Genomic DNA, 21,660 nt, shown 5'->3' with positions numbered 1-21,660 from the left:
TGTTTGATCGGCAATGGAATTGGGTTAAAATTGAATGCCGATTATGCCCATGAATCTTAGTACTTCGGATGCGAGGATGTCGACCATCTGACCGGGGGGTTTTGGGTAATAAAAATATATTGAGCCGACTCGTAATACGGTTTGTGGTTTATGACATGTAGTGTGATGCGAGGAATTGGAATGAGGAGTTACGGCGATAGAGTCTAATACGTAAGGTTAAGGAAAGATGACCTAAAATATTATAAAGTACGAATTAAAATGCTATAAATAGTATAATATTTTAAGTTACGCGTAATTTAAAAGATTATATTTTATAATATTTTTTATTTGACCTAAAATATTATAAAAAATATAATATTTTCGGTTGTAATTTAAAATATTATAAAGAAGGTTTGTAAAAAAATAAGAAAAAATAATATTTTAAGTTATACATAATCTAAAATATTATATTATTTATAATATTTTAAGTCGTATATTTCTTTAATCTTATATTAAGTGATTGTACCGATAGAGTCACTAAGAATCGGTAATATATTTGTCCTATAACAACTTAATATAAAGATAAAGAAATGCACAACCTAAACTATTATAAACAACGTAACATTTTAAGTTACGTTAACTTTTTAATATTTTCGATTTAATCAAAAGTATTTTGAAAACATAATATTTTTAATTGTAACTTAAACGAAAAAGGTTTGCACCCAAAAAAATAAAAAGAAATTAACATCTTAGTTTACGTGCTACCTAAAATGTTATGTTTGTTTATAACATTTTAGGTCGTACCTTTTCTTTAACCTTATATTAAGCGTTGTAGGTAGAATCCCCAACTTTTTGTGCTCCATCTCTTTCAGCAGATGTATTTGCTCCTCTTCAGTTTGGTATTATACTATAACAGCTTTGTTGATGCTTTTATAATTCAAGAATTTATAAATAAAATAGCAAAAATACTTTTCAACTTAAACTAATGTGTTATCATCAACGTGGTTTATAAGTATATTACATAAAAAACATCAAAAAAACACTTGATAACATCAAATTAAAATAACAACTTGATAAAATCATAAAAAAAAAACTTGTTTCTCTAAGAAGAACATCAAGAAGTATAAAAACATCGAAAAAATTTGTCAGAAAAATATTAAAATAATGAAAATTTGATATTTGCATCAATCTTCATGATATTAGGGGAAACCCCAAAATATTAATTGACAGCAGAAAGTCATCAGTGACGAAAAAATAAATAAAATGTTAAAATTTATATGAGGTTTAACTGCACAATGATGTAATTATTATATCCAATTAATTAATTCAATTGTGTGTGTGTTTTTTAAATATGATGATCTAATTGTAAATTTACTAATAATATAGTGATTTATAATGTACTGTGTCCACTGAAGAAATCGATAAAAAGGTGAAGAACGACGTGTTAGGCTTTGCTTTTGTTAACAAAAGCCAAAATTAACAACTCTCACAATAAAAATGGCAATTAGAGCCGAACAATTCGATTTGCATGCTTGTTCGAGATTTGCCGTTTTCTTTGAAATGGAAAAGTAGCTGACGCGCCGTTTCTCTCAAGTCAATAATGAATTTTGTTCATAAAAAGCCCACAAATTGAACGTCAAAATCAGCAAACGAAGAGTTTGGCTACGACCGCCTCTGGTTCCGCTAGTCGATTCTCGATGAAGTTTTGTTCTGTTAGTTTAAAGATTTGATGGAAATCGCCTTCGCAGCTCTGTGCAGAGTCTTTTTCGAGCAAGTCAATCGTGATGTAAGCAGTGCTCTCGGCTCGTATTTATTAAAAAAAAAAATTACCCGATTTGACTCGTTGCACGTTAAAATTTTACTTGACTCATGTTTGTTAAGAAAATTTATTACTATTCTCGTTTCTCGTTAAGCTCACTGAAATTTTTTTTTATTTCCTTAATTATGAAAAATTACTAATACTATATAGAGCTTTATGTAATCATAAATTAATAAATTAAACCAAAAAAATCATCAAAATAATGTATGAAATAATTTTAAAGTCTAAACTCTAAAATAATAATCCACGAATACATTAAAATAATAAATTCGATTTGATTTTTGAGCGTGTAAAATATTAATTAATAATTTAGTATATTTTTGTTGTTTATTAAAAAATTAATAGATTAGCCGTTATATATATATATATATATATATATATATATATATATATATATATATATATATTATCAATTAGTAAATTATTAATTTTTTAAATGAAATATTTTTTTAAAATAATTACTAAAAAAATATATTAAAAATTTAACGAACTGCTAGTAAACTTATCGAGTTGGGTTTTCGTAAAAAAAATTATCTCATAAACAGCAATTCTCAGTCTTACTCATTAAAAGTTAATTATTTTTCTCTTTTTTTAACTACCTACTTTCATATTTACTTAAAAAAAAAAGATTTAGCCTTACAAAAAAATGATATGGACAGAGACAAATGAAGTGTGAAGTTTTTAATTGTTTGGATAATAAGGTGAGAAGGTTAATTTTACTTTTCATCATAACATGCACATGGTGTTCACATTAATTATTTTAATATTTATCGTTTTGTTCTTTCTGGCTAGAATTTATTTTCATGTTAACGTTGAGTTTTTTCTTATATGATTATTCTATTTGTTACCAAGGGATAATAATTTAAATATTTTTATTGATTTCTTATTAATTATAATAATTTAGTTATGCTATTAATTTGACATGAGTAAATATAAAATATTTAAATGTAAATATGAGATGAAAAAATATTATTAGAATTTTGTGGTAGTAGGTGAGAGAGAGGTAGAAAATTGGGATGGTAGAAATCAAACTTGATTTCTAGAATATGGACAAACATGCATGTGGAAAATTACAAATACTTGGCATCTTGGTAAACATTTGGCAAGAAGATTAAGCAAAATAAAATAAATTAGTTGATCTTTTTTTTATATATAATGGGGTAAAGGTAGTAGATTGTCCCCAACGCTAGGTTGAGAGTAACTTTCGTGGAAGACTTCCGTTATGAATTTCCCTCAGTGGTACTCGATCCCACGACCATAAAATTAAAAGTCTTGTACTCTACCCACTGAGGTAGACGGGTAAGACAAGAAGATTAAGCAAAATGATTAGCTTAAACGTGGCATTGAAGGCGACAAAATTATGGTGGCGGCATAGTAATTGGCAGAAGAAAATTAAGCATGGATAAAGACTTTGAAAAGTCAAAATTCAATCATGACACGCAATTGAAAGGTGGTGGCAAAAGAAAAAACTTTGTAGAAAATGCAAATGGGAAATGGCTTACGGCATCAACAAGGAACGGGTGATAAGAGTAAATACAAAAGTGTCTATCAATTAAGACGCGCGGTTATATACCTTTATAAATATGTATATTCGTAGTTTATGTAGAGTATGTAGTGTGAGGAAAAAATATATACGAGAGAAAGTTTAGTGATCTTTATAAACTAGCCCAATCTAATAACAAGGTAAGGTTGTTTATTGTAGTTTATTTTGTATTAATAATATTGTGCGAGTTAAAAATTTTATCAAATGTTCACAAACGTTTCCAACATGGGATAGGTGATTTTCATCTGTTAAGACAAGGTTATAATATGTTACAATAGCAATGATTACATTTATTTTCTGGAAACATCTATTAATATTATAATAAGATTCGTTTATCAAATACAATATTATAATTATTAATCGAACTAGAAATCCAATTTTACTCGCCAAATATATAATAACGTTTATTATTAAAATAATTGTGATAAACATAGTGCAATGTAAAATATGATCACGATAATATTTTAAATCTCTGCCGATAACTTAAACGTGGCTGTGGGAAGCTGAAGGTGCAAACTCTTCGATGAACCGAGTGAATCCATCTAAATAAGTCTTACTCAACTCTTCATTGCCGAAAACCACTCTCATTGCCCATGCATTGGCCCTAATCGCCGCTCCTTCTGGTTCCACCATCACCTGCCTGATCGTAGCAGCCACCGAGTCGCTTGTAAATGAACCGTCCACTTCATTCCTCATTATTTCTAACCCAACCTTCCTCCCATGCATCAACCTAGCGTTCAAGCCCTGGTCCGAACTTGCCCCAGAAAACAAGATCAGAGCCCGACCGTACTTGAGTGCCTCGATTATTGAACTCCAACCACAGTGAGTCAAGAAACCGCCGATGGAAGAGTGAGCTAATATCCGCAACTGAGGTGCCCAATCCCTCAACACCAACCCCCTGTTAGACACTCGTTCTTCGAACCCTGGAGGGATTATGTCTTGATGCTTATCCTTCTGCCCTTCACCCATTGGGACCTTCCTTACAACCCAAATGAAGGGCAAATTGGATTTCTCTATCCCAAATGCCAACCGGCGCATGGACTCTTCACTTAGATTCACTTCACTACCAAGGGCGATATAGAAAACTGATTTCTCCCCTTTGGTATCAAGCCAACTTTTTATAGCCTCCCACTCATCATCGCTTTCGTCTTCGCTATATGGAAGTGATGGAGGCAGCAACCCTAGTGGAACAACAGGCTTTTGGTAAAGTTTACTAAGCAAATTAATCTCGTCTGATTCGAATTCGTAGCAGGTACGCGCAGTTACAAATTGACAGCCTTGAACCAATACTCCCAACCGTTGAAGATCAGATACATCGTCCATGCACTGTTGGTGGTTCACCATCTCATGTAGCTTCCATGCCACGTTGCAAGGATAATCTATCCACTCGGGGACGACGGTAAAGTCTTCTGGCCACTTCCGAACATCACCTAGCAAAACTGATGGCGGACCCAAGTGAACAAGAAAAGTGGGATTGAATATGCTGAAGAAAACCGAGTTGATGCCGAGTGGTGCGGTAATCTCCGGTAACCAGTAAGGCGCAAAGTCATGGATGATCCAGTTGACGTTCGAGTTCTTGAGGAATTCGGTTAAAGGGGCTCGGAGCTGGTCATACGCCTTTTTAAGGTAAGGGACTTTGTCGATTGGTAGCTCGGATGTGGACTCAGCTCCTGAAGGTAAGCCATTCACATGGAGAAGAGATAACTCGACGAAACTTATGTTGGATGAGAGATGCGGGGCAAGTTTAGGGAGGCGGCCGATGTTTTTAGGGGTGGAAATATAGGATATCCGATGACCCTTCTGAGCTAAGAATTTGGAAACCTCGAGAAATGGCATTATATGGCCATAAGCTAGCCATGGGAACATTGCTATGTGAAGCTTTTTTCTCCTGTCCATGGAGTATTATCGTTGCAAAAGTTCCACACCGAATACGTTTTCTTCTTAATGAGATTGGAACCTTGAGTCTTTATATAGGTAGTTGTCTTTTTTTAAAAAAAATATTTGTACGATATAATTACATTAGGTAAATTTTATTAATTAAAAATTTTAAGGAGGGGTTGCATTTTTTCAACTACTTGAGTCACCCAAGTCTAACGCCTACAAAACTGCTTTTTAAGGAGCTTTGCATTTTTCAGATACTTGTGTTACCAAAAGTACATCTAAACTTGAAGTCAACTTTTCTAATTTTGTCTTTGCAATTTAAATTTAAATTTTTTTTTATAAATAAATTATTTTACCTTTGCCTTTTTTTTTATCTATCTTTGCATTAGTATAACCGAGTGTGTGGCTAATAAACTTCTCATGATAAACAAATAACAATGGAAGAGAATAGGCTAGCTGTCAACCCAAAAATTGCATGATACGTGAAAGAAACGGCTCTATGCTTTCACCAAGTGACAAACCAAATACGATCTAAATTTCGTATTATGTGGTTAAAAAAATTGACTTTTATTTTACTTTATTATTATAAGCAATAAAAGTCGATAAAAAGAAAAGAAAAATTATACCGGTTGATATTAAATTGGATTTCTTTATAATTAACTACTTTGACATATTTAAGTGTTAACTTTATTTTAATTTATTAAAATTAAGACCAAACTGATAGATTAATGTATAAGTAACAATGATTAAATGTGTAATTATACCAAATATTTTAATTATCACATCAGCTTTTTCGTTAAATATTAACGGTAAATGGTTTTATTAAATACATTTAAATAGTACATGAGTAACCTGATTGACAAAATTTTAAAAATGACGGTCAAAATAAAAAGGGACAATAATTAGGTGGTCATTGGTATAATTTACTTTTTTTTTATTTTAAATAATTTACCTTTAAATTTTCAAGTAATTTATAATTATACGTTGAGTCCTTTATAATTTTAACGTTTTATAAATTAATTTATCAGTGCTCATCATTAGTGGTGTGCATCAGTGGTCGTCAATTGTGGAAGAATCATCCTATATATTAAATACATATTTTAAGCTCAAACCTATCAAGAATTAAGATCCAATTATTTTTTAACCATACTAGACTCATTAAATCATGAATGTCTAATTAAATTTTAACCGAAATAAAAAATATTCTATTATATTTAAATTAATGGTTGACCCTTGTTCCCATTTGTAATGGGGTAAGGGGGAGGTAAGATAGTAGGCTACCCCAATATTAGGTTGAGAGCAGCTTCCGTAGGAGACCTCCGAATTATGAAATGCCCTCCGTGGGACTCGATCCCACGACCTCAAGGTTAAGAACATTGTGCTCTACCAACTGAACTGGATGGTCATCTCTATATTTGAATTAATCTAATTAAAAAATATTAAAAATTTCAATTAATTTGGTCAACCGACAGAAATAATTGAACTTTATTCGCTTTGATTAATATTTCTTTTTAAAATTTTGATTCAATTAACAATTAAAAAATCAATCAATTAGATTAATGAAAATTAGATTCAATCAGTGACTGAATAAAGGAAACGAACTCAAATTGTGGGCTGTAAGTAATTAGTTGTCAAATGCTTAAATTCTCAACGCAGAAATTATATTAACCGTCTGAAAGGAGTTGGGAAATGTTTAAATTGAAAACATTGGACAGCTGTTGAACAAAGGGATACAGCACGTGTCAATTAAGAATGGAGGGGATTGTCTAATAGGGGAGAAATTATTAGATGGTCCGACTCGCCATATTATTTTATAATCCCAATCGGTAATATTTTTTATATTATTTTTTTAAGGTAAATCTTCAGCTCTTTCCAATAAATTATTTCATGGACTTAGCTCACCACGTCATCTATGATCCTAGTGAATGATAACCACAAGTTTCAAAATAACTTCCAAATAATCACCTACCGTTTATTTACATGTAGAAAATATGTGAAAATTTACTTAGAAAAAAAACGATCTGAATAAATATTATTGGTTAAGATTACGGATGATACGGTGAACTGAAACTATCTAATAATTTCTCTCTTTCTTACATGTAAATTAAAAATGAATAATTATTTAAAATTATTTTAAAATTTATGATTGTCATTTATTAAGATCATAAATAACATGATGAGTAAGGTCTATGAAATAATTTCTTCTAATAATAATAACCGAGCTGTGATCGTAACCATTATCTTCGATCATAAAAACTTCAAGTCATCTTATATTTTAAATATTGTTTTTTACGTACAATTTTCAACGTTGTATTTTATCTCTATATTGCTCATGTTTATATATATAATTACAAATTATCATATATGTTTTAAAAATTATTTGAGAATGAATATTTAAATATCTCACAATTATGATATTTATATTTATAATCTTTAGAGAGAACAATAATCTTTTTAACAATTGAAATTAGTTATTTGTGATACTCACATCCATATGTACAATATGTATATTAATTATTGGAAAATTTTACAACTCTTGACGAGCACCGATAAATACTATTAAGGATGAGCATTATTAATCTAATTTATAAAAAAATAAATTCTAAAGGACTTAGCCTCTAATTATAAATTAGTTAAAAAATAAATGTAAATTATTTAAAACAAAGCGTAAACTATTCTAGTGACCACATAACTATTCTTCCTTTTTGTTTTGACCACCATTTTTGAAATTTTATCAATCAAGTCGCTCAACTATTTAAATGCATTCAATCAGGTCACTCAACCATTATCATTGAAAATCTTTTAAAAATGTAAAGTCAATAGTTCTGTTAATTTTTAACAGTACATGATTAAAATGAAATCAAAACCTAACATTAGTGAGGATTTTGAAGAAAAAATAATAATTAGATAACTTAACAGAACCAAAGTGATATTTAAGTGATTAAATACATAATTAATCTTTTTTTAGTTGAGAACCTTTCTCTACTTGTGATGAGAAACAACTTTTAAAATTCATATTAATTTGGAGTTAGTACAAGATGATATATGTTTTAAGATAACTCTCAACCATTTGACTACATCCTAGAATCCAGAAAATTAATTGATTTATAATGATAACTTTTTTATCATTGTATATTTCCTTTCTTTATTATTATCATAATTCATTGTTTTGTGACGCTATAATTTCTAATAATTTTATAAAGTACAGAGTGAACATATTATATTAAAATAAATATAAAAATTGTTGTTCAATATGTATTTATATGTTGAAAGATATAGTGTTTGGATTGATAACGGCAAAGACGGGGTTGATGGAATAATAGTTTATGTATATATCATTATTACATATGATAAAGTAAAATATTTTTTTTATTTTAATTTATAAAAATTAAGATCAAATTGATAGAATATATAAGTAACAATGACCAAATGTATAATTATACCAAATATTTTAACCGTCACATGAGCTTCCCCATTAAATATTAATGACAAGTGGCTTAATTGAATGCATATAAATAGTTGAATAGTCTGATTGATAAAATTTCAAAAATATTAGTCAATGAATCTTAGTTAGGAGGTCACTGGTATAATTTATCATTTATATTAAATAATTGCCTTTAATTTTTTTAAATTATTTATAATCATACGTTGAGTTGTTTAGAGTTTTAAACTTTTATAAATTAATGATGCTTATCGTTAATAGTACTCATCATGTTCGTCGAGCGTAGAAGAATCATCCTTAATTATTTGATTATTATTTTAAAGAAATACATTTGTTAGTGTAAAAATGCATCATGGTTATGAAATTACTTTAAATCTTTTTATTCTAATTATAAGCTAAGTTTTCATTTTACGAGTTAACAATCTCAATGATTAAGAGAATGATTATAATTCAAATAGGTCTCGAATACCAACTGTCGCAACCGTCTTTCGGTTGGGCCCCGGATTGGGCTTCGACGTGAATAATTGGGTTAGAGTCGCCACCGACCATTTTAAAACGAACTTAGGTGGGTCGGACACCATCTTACATGATATGCGTTGTACCAGAAATGTGTCGAGTTCGGGAGTCGGTTACAGTCAAGGAAGGATTGGCACCCTTGAACCGCCCTTTCGGTACCAATTAATTTGTCGGTTGTCTTAGTTGCGAAAATTCGAAATTAAAACTTTAAAAATTAAATTCAAATTGCTTACCTTTGATCGATTGAAATTATCCCTTAAAAAGTCACAAATGTTAAATTGTAAAATAAAAATAAAAAATAAACCAAAAAGTATTAATATAATAATAATAATGAAATCGATAAAAAAAATAAATATAGAAAAGGTAAAAATAAAGAAATAATAAAAAAATATATATGAATAAAGGAAAAAATAGTTAATGAAAAAAAAAAACCTAAAATGATTATCTAAATAAAAAACTAAAAATAACTAATAATAATATTTAACAATTTAAAATGGAATAAAATGAAAAATGGAATAAAAAGAAGAAGAGAAAACGAAATTACCAAATAAATAATAAATAACCCACTACTAAAGCAATTGAATTGCCTTAATACATTCAAATGAATGAATAGAAAACATGAAGGATTAAAATGCACTAATTTACCATGTTGCCGACCTTAACAAATCCAGTGCGGCGATCCAGATTTAAATGCAAATTATTGATCTCACCAATTCACCAAATGCATTGTGCAATCATCCTCTTGGGCTTCCTCATGTACACCACTGACCAAAATAATCCATCCTTCAATAGATCTCTGGGGACCGAGGCCACCATTGGTGCCAAGGGACTCGAAGTCGGGAGGTGAGACGGGACTGGCGGTTGGCATCTTCATCGCGAAAACCCACGGCCCTTGGTCTTTTAGGGCCAGAAAGAGAGGTAGAAGCACCTCCAGTGATGGCAGACTTGAGCTTAGGCAGCGACCCAATCGACCATGTCGGGAAAGCCGGTTTAGCCCTTTTACTCCTCGTTTTAGATGGAACTGACAACGAAAAACACGACGTTTTCACAAAAACCGGGCCAGGTTCCGCTTCAACCGAGTATTTTCACGGTTCTCGGTTTGCTGCTTAAAACCCATGCATGGCAAAGGAAGCTCCGGCAACGAGTCCTCCACAAGTGAGACACCCATTCAAGCCCTGCTATTTCATCATCCGGAACAGAAAGTTCGCTGGTAAAGACGGAACCGAGGGAAAAAATGCTGGAATTCGAATTACTATCATCGTCTGCTACACGTTCTTGATACGAAACAGAAACATAGTCCTTTTCTTTGACGGAATCTTCTTCAAATTCTCCGTTATTGAAATCAAAAACAATCAACGGAGAAATCTCGTCGGAACGGCGCCGCGTTGATAACATTCATGGCCAAGAAATCATCCTAACAACATGTTGTTGGGTCTTCTGCTGGTGAGCTCTCTACACTCGATTCCAGTGCTCTCAGTTCCATGCAGTGCTCCATTATTCCTGGTAAAGATGGAGGAGAAAATGAACAAGGAATGTAAGAGAGAAGACCAATGGAAAGGCGAGGAAATGGCCAAGGCTTCACCGAAAATCCCCCCCTTCCCTTATTTTGCCTCAATTTATAGCATGAAACTGGCTATTTTTAGATAGATTTGTAGAGTCCTATTCAAACTGAAACGCTCCTTTATTCAGTTTTAGAGTCTCACTTGGACTCAAATGCCTTGATTTAGTATTTGACTTGGTTGTTATTCTTGTACCGAGAAATACGAGGATAGTATTGTTGGGCAAAAATTAGTGTCTACAGCTGCCCCTCTTTGTCCTTTTTCGTGGAACGAAAATAGGACAAAGATAAAAAGACACAAATTTTGTCCATATCGAACGTCTTCTGCCGTAGAGTTGAAATCCGATGCAATGACTGATCTGTTAATTTAAATTGAATCACAAATGACTCCCTCGTCGTGAGGTCGAGTTGAACTGGAAACTTCTGAGTACGATATCCTTCGTTGTGAAGTTGAAATCAAACTCAAAGCTTTTGGCAAGTGACTCTGGATCGTCTTCTGGCTCAAGATACTTCGTCGTGAAGGTGGAACTTGACCTGAAGACTTGGTGTTGATGTGTTACAGATGACTCATTCGTCGTGAAGTAAGGTCAACCTATTAGGGTATGATACCCTTCGTTGTGAAGTTGTATATGTATATGGCCCCTTTGTCGTGAAGTTGAGCCTGAGAATGGGATATCCTTCGTCGTGAAGTTGAAATCCAATGTAAGTTGCGTTGTTTCGAGGCCAATATCCTTCGCTGCGAAGTTGAAATTGACTCTGAAACTGGAAAGTGTGTTGACAGACACTCCTTCTTTGAGTTGAATATCCTTCACCGTGAATCCAATCTAAAGATGGATGTTGCTTGTGTGCACGATTCCCTTCGTTGTGAAGTTGAAACCGTTGGTGACCCATTCGTCGTGAAGTTGAGTCTGGAATTGGATATCCTTCGTCGTGAAGTTGAAATCCAAGTAAGTAGCATTGTTCCAAGTCCAATATCCTCCGTCGTGAAGTTGAAATTGGCTCTGGAACCGGGAAATTGGTTGTTGACAACCAACCGTCCCTTCGTTGTGAAGTTGAACTTGTGTTGTCTCGAGTCCAACATCTTTCGTTGTGAAGTTGAAATTGATTCTGAATGAAATTTTGTTGACAAGCAGCGGTCCCTTCGTCGTGAAGTTGAACTTGCGTTGTCTGGAGTCCAATATCCTTCGTTGTGAAGTTGAAATTGGCTCTGAGATTGGGAAGTTGTTGTTGACAAGCAGCGGTCCCTTCGTCGTGAAGTTGAACTTGCGTTGTCTGGAGTCCAATATCCTTCGCTGTGAAGTTGAAATTGGCTCTGAAATTGGGAAAATTTGTTGACAACCAGCGGTCCCTTCATCGTGAAGTTGAACATACGTTGTCTGGAGTCCAATATCCTTCGATGTGAAGTTGAAATTGGCTCTGAAATTGGGAAGTTGTTTATTGACAACCAGCGGTCCCTTCGTCGTGAAGTTGAACTTGCGTTGTCTGGAGTCCAATATCCTTCGTTGTGAAGTTGAAATTGGCTCTGAAATTGAAAAATTGTTTATTGAAAACAGCGGTCCCTTCGTCGTGAAGTTGAACTTGCGTTGTCTGGAGTCCAATATCCTTCGTTGTGAAGTTGAAATTGACTCTGAAATTGAGAAGTTGTTTGTTGACAATCAACCGTCCCTTCGTTGTGAAGTTGAACTTGTGTTGTCTCGAGTGCCACGATATCCTCCGTCGTGGAGTTGAAATCGCGGATGGCCCCTTCGTTGTGAAGTTGAGCCTTGACTTGAATATCCTTCGTCGTGAAGTTGAAATCCAAGTATTGTATGTTGTGGGTGGACACAATTCCCTTCGCCGTGAAGTTGAAACCGTGGAGACCCCTTTATTGTGAAGTTGAAATCCACTCTCGAGCAAATTGTGTCGCTTTGAGTGCAATATCCTTCGCCGCGAAGTTGAAATTAACTCTAGCTAAAACCTGAAAAAGTTATGCATATATGTGATGCTATGGATGCAATGCTCTTAGGTGTGCCTAAAATGCATATGCAACATATGTTATCTTGGGGCTCTAGAGAGAAATCTCGATCTCCAGTTGCCTGTCTGGAATCTTGATTCTTGAATCTTCAAATTTTGATCCCTGATCTTGAATTCTTCAAATGTTCAAATCTGATGTGCACATTCTATTTTTGATTTGAGAAATGCTTCTCAAGTATGTGTCTGAGCTGAGTGTAACGGTTCAGATGATGCTTCAAGAGAAATTGTCTCAAAGAGACAGAACTCGTTTCAAGGGAAACGATCTCAAAGATATTTTTGTTTCAAGGGAAACGGTCTTAAGGGAGACAAATTTTGTTTTAAGAAAACTGTCTCAAGAGAGACAAAACTTAGTTCCAAAAGAAATTGTCTCACGGGGAGATGAAATTAGTTCCAAGGAAAACATATTCAAAGATGATGCTTCAAGAGAAAACTGTCTCAAGGGAGACAAAATGTTTCAAGAGAAACTGTCTCAAGAGAGACAAAACTCATTTCAAGGGAAATGTTTTCAATGTTTATGTTTCAAGAGAAACTGTCTCAAGGGAGAAAAAATTTTGTTTAAAGGGAAACTGTCTCAAGAGAGACAAAGTTTGTTTCAAGGGAAACTGTCTCAAGAGAGACAATGGCGAGCACGATTCCCTTCGTCGTGAAGTTGAAATCGTGGGTGGCCCCTTCGTCGTGAAGTTGAGCCAGGAATTGGATATCCTTCGTCGTGAAGTTGAAATCCAACTTGAAAATGCGAACTGGATCGGTTCTGAATTATCTCTCGAACTCGTCTGAAGTTGATTTTAAGATCTGTCGATCTTTCAATATGTCAAATTGGTTGAAGTGTAGCTTCTTGCTGCTGAGTTAAGCAACCAACATCAATCTTTAAAGGTGCTTTTGAATCGAGTATCCTTCGTTTTGAAGTCGAAACTTGACTCTAAAAGCTGCAAAAATTATGTATGTGGGAAAAAATGATGCTCTAAAATGTTTGCATAAGATGCATATAACATGAATTGGTTATTTTATCTCTTGAAAAGGCATGATAATTCGTATTAGGATGTTGAATCCCAAAGATGCCCAAAAAATGCCCCAATATTTCATGTTGAATCTTCAAAGATGCCCCAAATGTTCCTCATTTCTTGCTTCAGCATTGATTCTGAGCATGAGTTTTGTGTCTAAGAGTCACATGTCATTTACCAAGATTCACTCTAGAGAGTCTGTCTTGTTTGAAAAAAAATTTTTCTTTCTCTTTTAATATCAATTAAAAGAGTTTCAAAAATGTTTAATCCCAAGTTTTAAAATATTGCCCTTTCACGGTTTTACAATTGAGACGAATCATAAAACTAGAGTTCATTGGATATCAAAGAATTAATTACAATGTTAATCCTTCAATAAATTATAGCTATTTGACAAGTGTCAAGATCAAAGCTATCTTTGAGAGATGGTCAAGTAAGGAAAGGATAAAAAGTCTCAGGTCATTGTGTTTGGTCAAAGGTTTGGCATTTTATGCTCAAAGGTTTGGTATTTGATGCTCAAAGGATTGATGGGGTAGCTTGCATGCTTTTCTACTGAAAGTGTTCTCTGACTCCCAACCTTCGTTGTCACACTCGGATTGTGCGATGCCTTATCAAGGAATTTGTGTGATCGCCTCAGTTGCACAATTTTTATATTCGAGCCGCCTTTTCAGGTTTTCAACTCGAATCCTCCTTTGGTTTCAAGACGTTATTCATGATTTACGTCTTGAACCCCCCTTGTTATTTTTCTCTCTATCATACATTAATTACATTGTTTTTTTTGCAAACAAAGTTAATCCTGATGGGCGGGATGAAATCTGAAGATAGTCTCTTCTGTTTAGAAATCCATGTATGAGAAGGGACTTTTAAGGCACGTATTTGTAGGCCAAGGTTCGTGGTTATGAAAGAAAGGATAAATAGGCCCAAACAAGTGTTTCAGGGTATGAACCAAGGATCAATTCATTCTGATGCCATCAATCTTGTCTTGCTCAAAATCTCTTTCTCTTGATGCTCTATGATCTTTGAGTGAAGGGATTCAGTGATTCGAGAATGATTATGCTTGATCAATCTCATTGAAGCTTGATGTACCATTGTCTTTATGTGCTTTTTGTCCCATTTTTTATTTTTGTTCTTTCTTTTTGTTATTTTTTCCTTTTTGCTTCTTTTCTTTTTTTTTTTTGCCATTTTTGTTCTTATTGAATCATCGCACTTGGCATTTGGTTCACCTTTCGGTATCTCATCTGAATCAATGTCTTCACTCATGTGAGCAGATTTTCTCCACCTTGCCCCCCAGTGTGGAGGGTGATCCTTGGTTATGGTTGAATCAGAAGAAAAAATACTATAGGCTCAAAAGGGGACGCAAGGGATATATTTTCTCCTGTGTGAAGGGATAAGAAAGAAAGCCGTTCATCATTTCATACATGTAAGTCTTCACAAGAGGTATCCCCAGGGGATAGATTTTCAAGATTAATTCTATTCACATGAAAACTGTGCAATTAATGCATGATGGAATTATTTCGAATGAATTGTTTTTTCTGCTCCTTGCTCCCAACATGTCTCAATGTTCAGGCTCCCAGCGAGATGCCCCAAATTGTGTTGGAAGAATGCTCATGTTCAAATGAACACTCAATGCCTTGGGGTTTAATGGTAAAAAAAGGTTAAAGACAGTTGTGTGATCTTATTGACTCAAAGAAAGGTGTGGATTATCAAAAAGATAAAGGTAATGTTCAAGAATTTTAAAGGGAGGTAATGTCAAAATTTGGTCTTTTTGGTAATGACCATGAGTTATTTTGGGTAAAGAATCAAGGTGTTTTATTCTAGGGTTTGAGACAGGGTAAGAAAGGTCTAATCTTGCCATATGTCAAAAATCTATAATTCTTGAAGAATTAAAAGAATCCTTAATTCATTTAATATTCAAAGAACTAAAGATTAAAATTTGTTCAATTGCTCCACCTTAGAAAGTAACATGAATTCAATCGTTTAAAAGATGTGTTCAAACAAAACAGTCCTCTAAGTGCAAATGGTATATGACATACCCCCTTCTTCGGCAAGCGCCTTACAGTTTTCCAGAAGAATGTTTGGGAATCCTTATGTGGCAACAGCTTCAACATCGTAGCCCTTAGGAGATGGGTACTCTTTTCTCATATCATCATGGCAGGCTTAGTCCTACAATCAGCTGATCCAGCTCCCCCTGTACTGATTTCAGTTTTTCTTTAATTGTTAAAATCTTGCTTCCATGTGGTGTAATGTGGTTAAGACCACTTCATCGAATCCTCCGTGATTTAATTTCATGTTTATGAAAATGCTTAAAAATGTAGATGAAGATGCAAAAAATGCAAAAATGCATGAAATGTTCGAGGCATTGATCCAAAAATATGTCTGTTATTATAAATAATCTTGATTGGGACAAAAGTGTTTTATCTTTTAAGAGACAATAAACATATTTAAAGATACATCCGGACTAAATCCTCTAGACCCCGAAGCAAGTTGACTAGTCTTCTGCCTTCGTGTTTCACCGGTCGAATACCCTGCCGAACCGCTTCGTCTTCTCTGGCTAAACCGTGCAAGTGACGAGCTATTTTTTGTACTTGTTCCCAAAAGTATCGAATGACTGCATCTCTGGCTTTCATCCTTTGCTGAATCGGAAACTCCATTAAAATCCTCCATCAAAGGGATTATCCGAAGTTCATTTGCTTGTTTCTTGAATTTGTCGACAATGACTTCCAATTCAACTATCGTTTTGCCATCTTGTTTTTGTCATCTTTGAATGGACTCTCGAGGTTAATAACCTTTTTCTCGTCTTGCCCCTGCCACCTTTATCAACCCATTTTTGAAAAGTTAACTTTTGATGTATTTGATTATGGGCGTCATGTCTTCTTGATCGAATGTGACACATAGTTGTCTTGCAGATTGTCCTGATTTTCTTTCTGAGTCTTTTCTGACCATAACCGGACCCATGCGTTTTTCACCTCTTGTATTACAACCCCTTTGTCCATTAAATTTATGTTTTAACAAACACGTTTTTGGTGGATCAATACCTCTTTTAAATGATGCAAATAGTGAAAACAAAATAAAAGAGAACAAAAATGAAAAAGGTTAGTGAGGTGAAAATAATAAAAAACAATCATGAAAATAAAAGTCCTACCCCACATGCTTATTATTCCTACCCGGACATGATCTTTATCCCGCAAGTTGATTTTGAACAAGTCCTAACCGTATAAATTTCTAGTTCACATGCTTTGAACAGAAAGTAAAGCAGGAAATAATTCGTCCTAGGGTTTGGAATGAGGTCTTGGGGTGAGCCCTAATTCCTTGCACTCTCCCGGTTTAGGTTCTAAAAAGGTACTCGAGTTCTCCGTGCTGGTGCCCCCTTGGGCTTGCCAGACCCTTAGTCATAAGCCTATTACAAGCTTGTGTGGACTAAGTTAAACTCGAGAGGACACATTCCCTTATGCCCGCACGGTGAATAAATTCACACGAAGACATAAGGTATATGAATCCCGAAGGCTACTTGCTAGGCCCGCACGGTGAATAAATTCACACGAAGGCGTCGCTTTCACCCCCACTTAAAAATGGTTCAGGGCTCGGGTGTAGAGCGAGAGATAGAAACTTTTCAAAAATCTGAAATCATTGAACAAAATGTCAGTACAACTATTTATTTGAAAAATGATCAAAGATAAATAATTGAAATCTAATAAATAAATTTAAATTTAAAATTAAAATTTTCGCATAAAAAGACAACCGAAAATTAATTTTGGCCTGACTCACTTACCTGTCCCCAGCGGAGTCGCCAAGCTGTCGCAACCGTCTTTCGGTTGGGCCCCGGATTGGGCTTCGACGTGAATAATTGGGTTAGAGTCGCCACCGACCATTTTAAAACGAACTTAGGTGGGTCGGACACCATCTTACATGATCTGCGTTGTACCAGAAATGTGTCGAGTTCGGGAGTCGGTTACAGTCAAGGAAGGATTGGCACCCTTGAACCGCCCTTTCGGTACCAATTAATTTGTCGGTTGTCTTAGTTGCGAAAATTCGAAATTAAAACTTTAAAAATTAAATTCAAATTGCTTACCTTTGATCGATTGAAATTATCCCTTAAAAAGTCACAAATGTTAAATTGTAAAATAAAAATAAAAAATAAAACAAAAAGTATTAATATAATAATAATGAAATCGATAAAAAAAATAAATATAGAAAAGGTAAAAATAAAAGAAATAATAAAATAATATATATATGAATAAAGGAAAAAATAGTTAAATGAAATAAAAAACCTAAAAATGATTATCTAAATAAAAAAACTAAAAAATAACAACTAATAATAATATTTAACAATTTTAAAAATGGAATAAAAATGAAAAATGGAATAAAAAAGAAGAAGAGAAAAAAAAATTACCAAATAAATAAATAACCCACTACTAAAAGCAATTGAATTGCCTTAATACATTCAAATGAATGAATAGAAAACATGAAGGATTAAAATGCACTAATTACCATGTTGCCGACCTTAACAAATCCAGCGGCGATCCAGATTTAAATGCAAATTATTGATCTCACCAAATTCACCAAATGCATTGTGCGAATCATCCTCTTGGGCTTCCTCATGTACACCACTGACCAAAATAATCCATCCTTCAATAGATCTCTGGGGACCGAGGCCACCATTGGTGCCAAGGGACTCGAAGTCGCGGGAGGTGAGACGGGACTGGCGGTTGGCATCTTCATCGCGAAACCCACGGCCCTTGGTCTTTTTAGGGCCAGAAAGAGAGGTAGAAGCACCTCCAGTGATGGCAGACTTGAGCTTAGGCAGCGACCCAATCGACCATGTCGGGAAAGCCGGTTTAGCCCTTTTACTCCTCGTTTTAGATGGAACTGACAACGAAAAACACGGCGTTTTCACAAAAACCGGGCCAGGTTCCGCTTCAAACCGAGTATTTTCACGGTTCTCGGTTTGCTGCTTAAAACCCATGCATGGCAAAGGAAGCTCCGGCAACGAGTCCTCCACAAAGTGAGACACCCATTCAAGCCCTGCTATTTCATCATCCGGAACAGAAAGTTCGCTGGTAAAGACGGAACCGAGGGAAAAAATGCTGGAATTCGAATTACTATCATCGTCTGCTACACGTTCTTGATACGAAACAGAAACATAGTCCTTTTCTTTGACGGAATCTTCTTCAAATTCTCCGTTATTGAAATCAAAGAAACAATCAACGGAGAAATCTTCGTCGGGAACGGCGCCGCCGTTGATAACATTCATGGCCAAGAAATCATCCTAACAACATGTTGTTGGGTCTTCTGCATGGTGAGCTCTCCTCTTACACTCGATTCCAGTGCTCTCAGTTCCATGCAGTGCTCCATTATTCCTGGTAAAGATGGAGGAGAAAAATGAACAAGGAATGTAAGAGAGAAGACCAACTGATGGAAAGGCGAGGAAATGGCCAAGGCTTTCACCGAAAATCCCCCCCCCCTTCCTCCTTATTTTTGCCTCAATTTATAGCCATGAAACTGGCTATTTTTAGATAGATTTGTAGAGTCCTATTCAAACTGAAACGCTCCTTTATTCAGTTTTAGAGTCTCACTTGGACTCAAATGCCTTGATTTAGTATTTTGACTTGGTTGTTATTCTTGTTACCGAGAAATACGAGGATAGTATTGTTGGGCAAAAAATTAGTGTCTACACCAACAATTATGTGATATTTAAAAAATTAAATTAAATTACCAATACAAATATTAAAAAAAACTTAAATTACATAAAAGTTTAAAGTTTACAAATAAACTATTGTCTCCGTCAAGTATCTTTCACGCATTTAAAATGAAGAGGGCCCATTATCTAAATAATTTCTATTGACCGAGTAAACTCGTCCAAGTATTTACTACTCAACTTTACGTTGCCGACAATCTCCTTCATTGCAAGTGCATTAGCTCTGAGTTCCTCACCTTCCAAATCCACCATGACAAAAGTGTTTATCAATTAAGATGAGATTACAAAATTAAAAAGGAATTGTAAGACGGTTACATACCTTTATAAATATGTATGTTCGTACTTTATGTAGTATGTAGTGCGAGGAAAAAATATATACAAGAGAGCTTAAAAAATATAGGGATCTTTGTAAACTAACCGAATCTAGTAACGGGATAAGATTGTTTATCGTAGTTTATTTTGTATTAATAATATTGTACGAGTTATAGATTTTATCGAGTGTTTACAAACGCTTTCAATATGGAATAGGTGCTTTTCATCCGTTAAGACAGTTATAATATGTTACAATAACAATGATTACATTTATTTTCCGGTAACATCAGTTAATACTATTCGTTTATCAAATACAAATTTATAATTGTTAATCGAACTAGAAATTGAATTTTACTCCGAAAATATATAATAACACATTATTATAATAATTGTGATAAACATAGTGCAATGTAAAATATGATCACGATAATATTTTAAATCTCTGCCGATAACTTAAACGTGGCTGTGGGAAGCTGAAGGTGCAAACTCTTCGATGAACCGAGTGAATCCATCTAAATAAGTCTTACTCAACTCTTCATTGCCGAAAATCACTCTCATTGCCCATGCATTGGCCCTAATCGCCGCTCCTTCTGGTTCCACCATCACCTGCCTGATAGTAGCAGCCACCGAGTCGCTTGTAAATGAACCGTCCACTTCATTCCTCATTATTTCTAACCCAACCTTCCTCCCATGCATCAACCTAGCGTTCAAGCCCTGGTCCGAACTTGCCCCAGAAAACAAGATCAGAGCCCGACCGAACTTGAGTGCCTCGATTATTGAACTCCAACCACAGTGAGTCAAGAAACCGCCGATGGAAGAGTGAGCTAAAATCCGCAACTGAGGTGCCCAATCCCTCAACACCAACCCCCTGTTAGACACTCGTTCTTCGAACCCTGGAGGGATTATGTCTTGATGCTTATCCGTCTGCCCTTCACCCATGGGGACCTTCCTTACAACCAAAATGAAGGGCAAGTTGGATTTCTCTATCCCAAATGCCAACCGGCGCATGGTCTCTTCACTTAGATTCACTTCACTACCAAGGGCGATATAGAAAACTGATTTCTCCCCTTTGGTATCAAGCCAACTTTTTATAGCCTCCCACTCATCAGCGCTTTCGTCTTCGCTATATGGAAGTGATGGAGGCAGCAGCCCTAGTGGAACAACAGGCTTTTGGTAAAGTTTACTAAGCAAATTAATCTCGTCTGATTCGAATTCGTAGCAGGTACGCGCAGTTACAAATTGACAACCTTGAACCAATACTCCCAGCCGTTGAAGATCAGACACATCGTCCATGCACTGTTGGTGGTTCACCATCTCATGTGGCTTCCATGCTACGTTGCAAGGATAATCTATCCACTCGGGGACGACGGTAAAGTCTTCTGGCCACTTCCGAACATCACCTAGCAAAACTGATGGCGGACCCAAGTGAACAAGAAAAGTGGGATTGAATATGCTGAAGAAAACCGAGTTGATGCCGAGTGGTGCGGTAATCTCCGGTAACCAGTAAGGCGCAAAGTCATGGATGATCCAGTTGACGTTCGAGTTCTTGAGGAATTCGGTTAAAGGGGCTCGGAGCTGGTCATACGCCCTTTTAAGGTAAGGGACTTTGTCGATTGGTAGCTCGGATGTGGACTCAGCTCCTGAAGGTAAGCCATTCACATGGAGAAGAGATAACTCGACGAAACTTATGTTGGATGAGAGATGCGGGGCAAGTTTAGGGAGGCGGCCGATGTTTTTAGGGGTGGAAATATAGGATATCCGATGACCCTTCTGAGCTAAGAATTTGGAAACCTCGAGAAATGGCATTATATGGCCATAAGCTAGCCATGGGAACATTGCTATGTGAAGCTTTTTTCTTCTGTCCATGGGGTATTATCGTTGCAAAAGTTCCACACCGAATACGT

At 35.0% G+C, this 21,660-nt stretch overlaps 2 protein-coding genes and 1 pseudogene across 2 annotated transcripts; all 3 read right to left on the bottom strand.

Annotated features, from left to right (window-relative positions):
• Positions 1-3,718: 3,718 nt before the first annotated feature.
• LOC120132170 (UDP-glycosyltransferase 91C1-like) lies at positions 3,719-5,258 on the bottom strand. Its single transcript, XM_039148986.1, has one exon. It carries the CDS (start codon positions 5,235-5,237, stop codon positions 3,825-3,827), a length of 1,413 nt encoding a protein of 470 aa, XP_039004917.1. The 5' UTR covers positions 5,238-5,258; the 3' UTR covers positions 3,719-3,824.
• Positions 5,259-18,250: 12,992 nt separating this feature from the next.
• On the bottom strand, positions 18,251-19,101 carry LOC120132100 (annotated as a pseudogene).
• Positions 19,102-20,175: 1,074 nt separating this feature from the next.
• On the bottom strand, positions 20,176-21,660 carry LOC120132187 (UDP-glycosyltransferase 91C1-like). Its single transcript, XM_039149004.1, has one exon. The coding sequence runs from the start codon at positions 21,620-21,622 to the stop codon at positions 20,210-20,212; it is 1,413 nt and encodes a 470-aa protein (XP_039004935.1). The 5' UTR covers positions 21,623-21,660; the 3' UTR covers positions 20,176-20,209.

This window comes from Hibiscus syriacus, unplaced genomic scaffold (assembly GCF_006381635.1).
Source record: "Hibiscus syriacus cultivar Baekdansim isolate YM2019G1 unplaced genomic scaffold, ASM638163v2 tig00110557_pilon, whole genome shotgun sequence".
Lineage (NCBI taxonomy): Eukaryota > Viridiplantae > Streptophyta > Magnoliopsida > Malvales > Malvaceae > Hibiscus > Hibiscus syriacus.
This window is presented reverse-complemented; position numbering and strand designations above follow the sequence as displayed.

Excerpts from the sequence above, each read along its gene's own strand:
- LOC120132170 (XM_039148986.1), bottom strand. The coding sequence starts at position 5,237 with ATGGACAGGAGAAAAAAGCTTCACATAGCAATGTTCCCATGGCTAGCT.
- LOC120132187 (XM_039149004.1), bottom strand. The coding sequence starts at position 21,622 with ATGGACAGAAGAAAAAAGCTTCACATAGCAATGTTCCCATGGCTAGCT.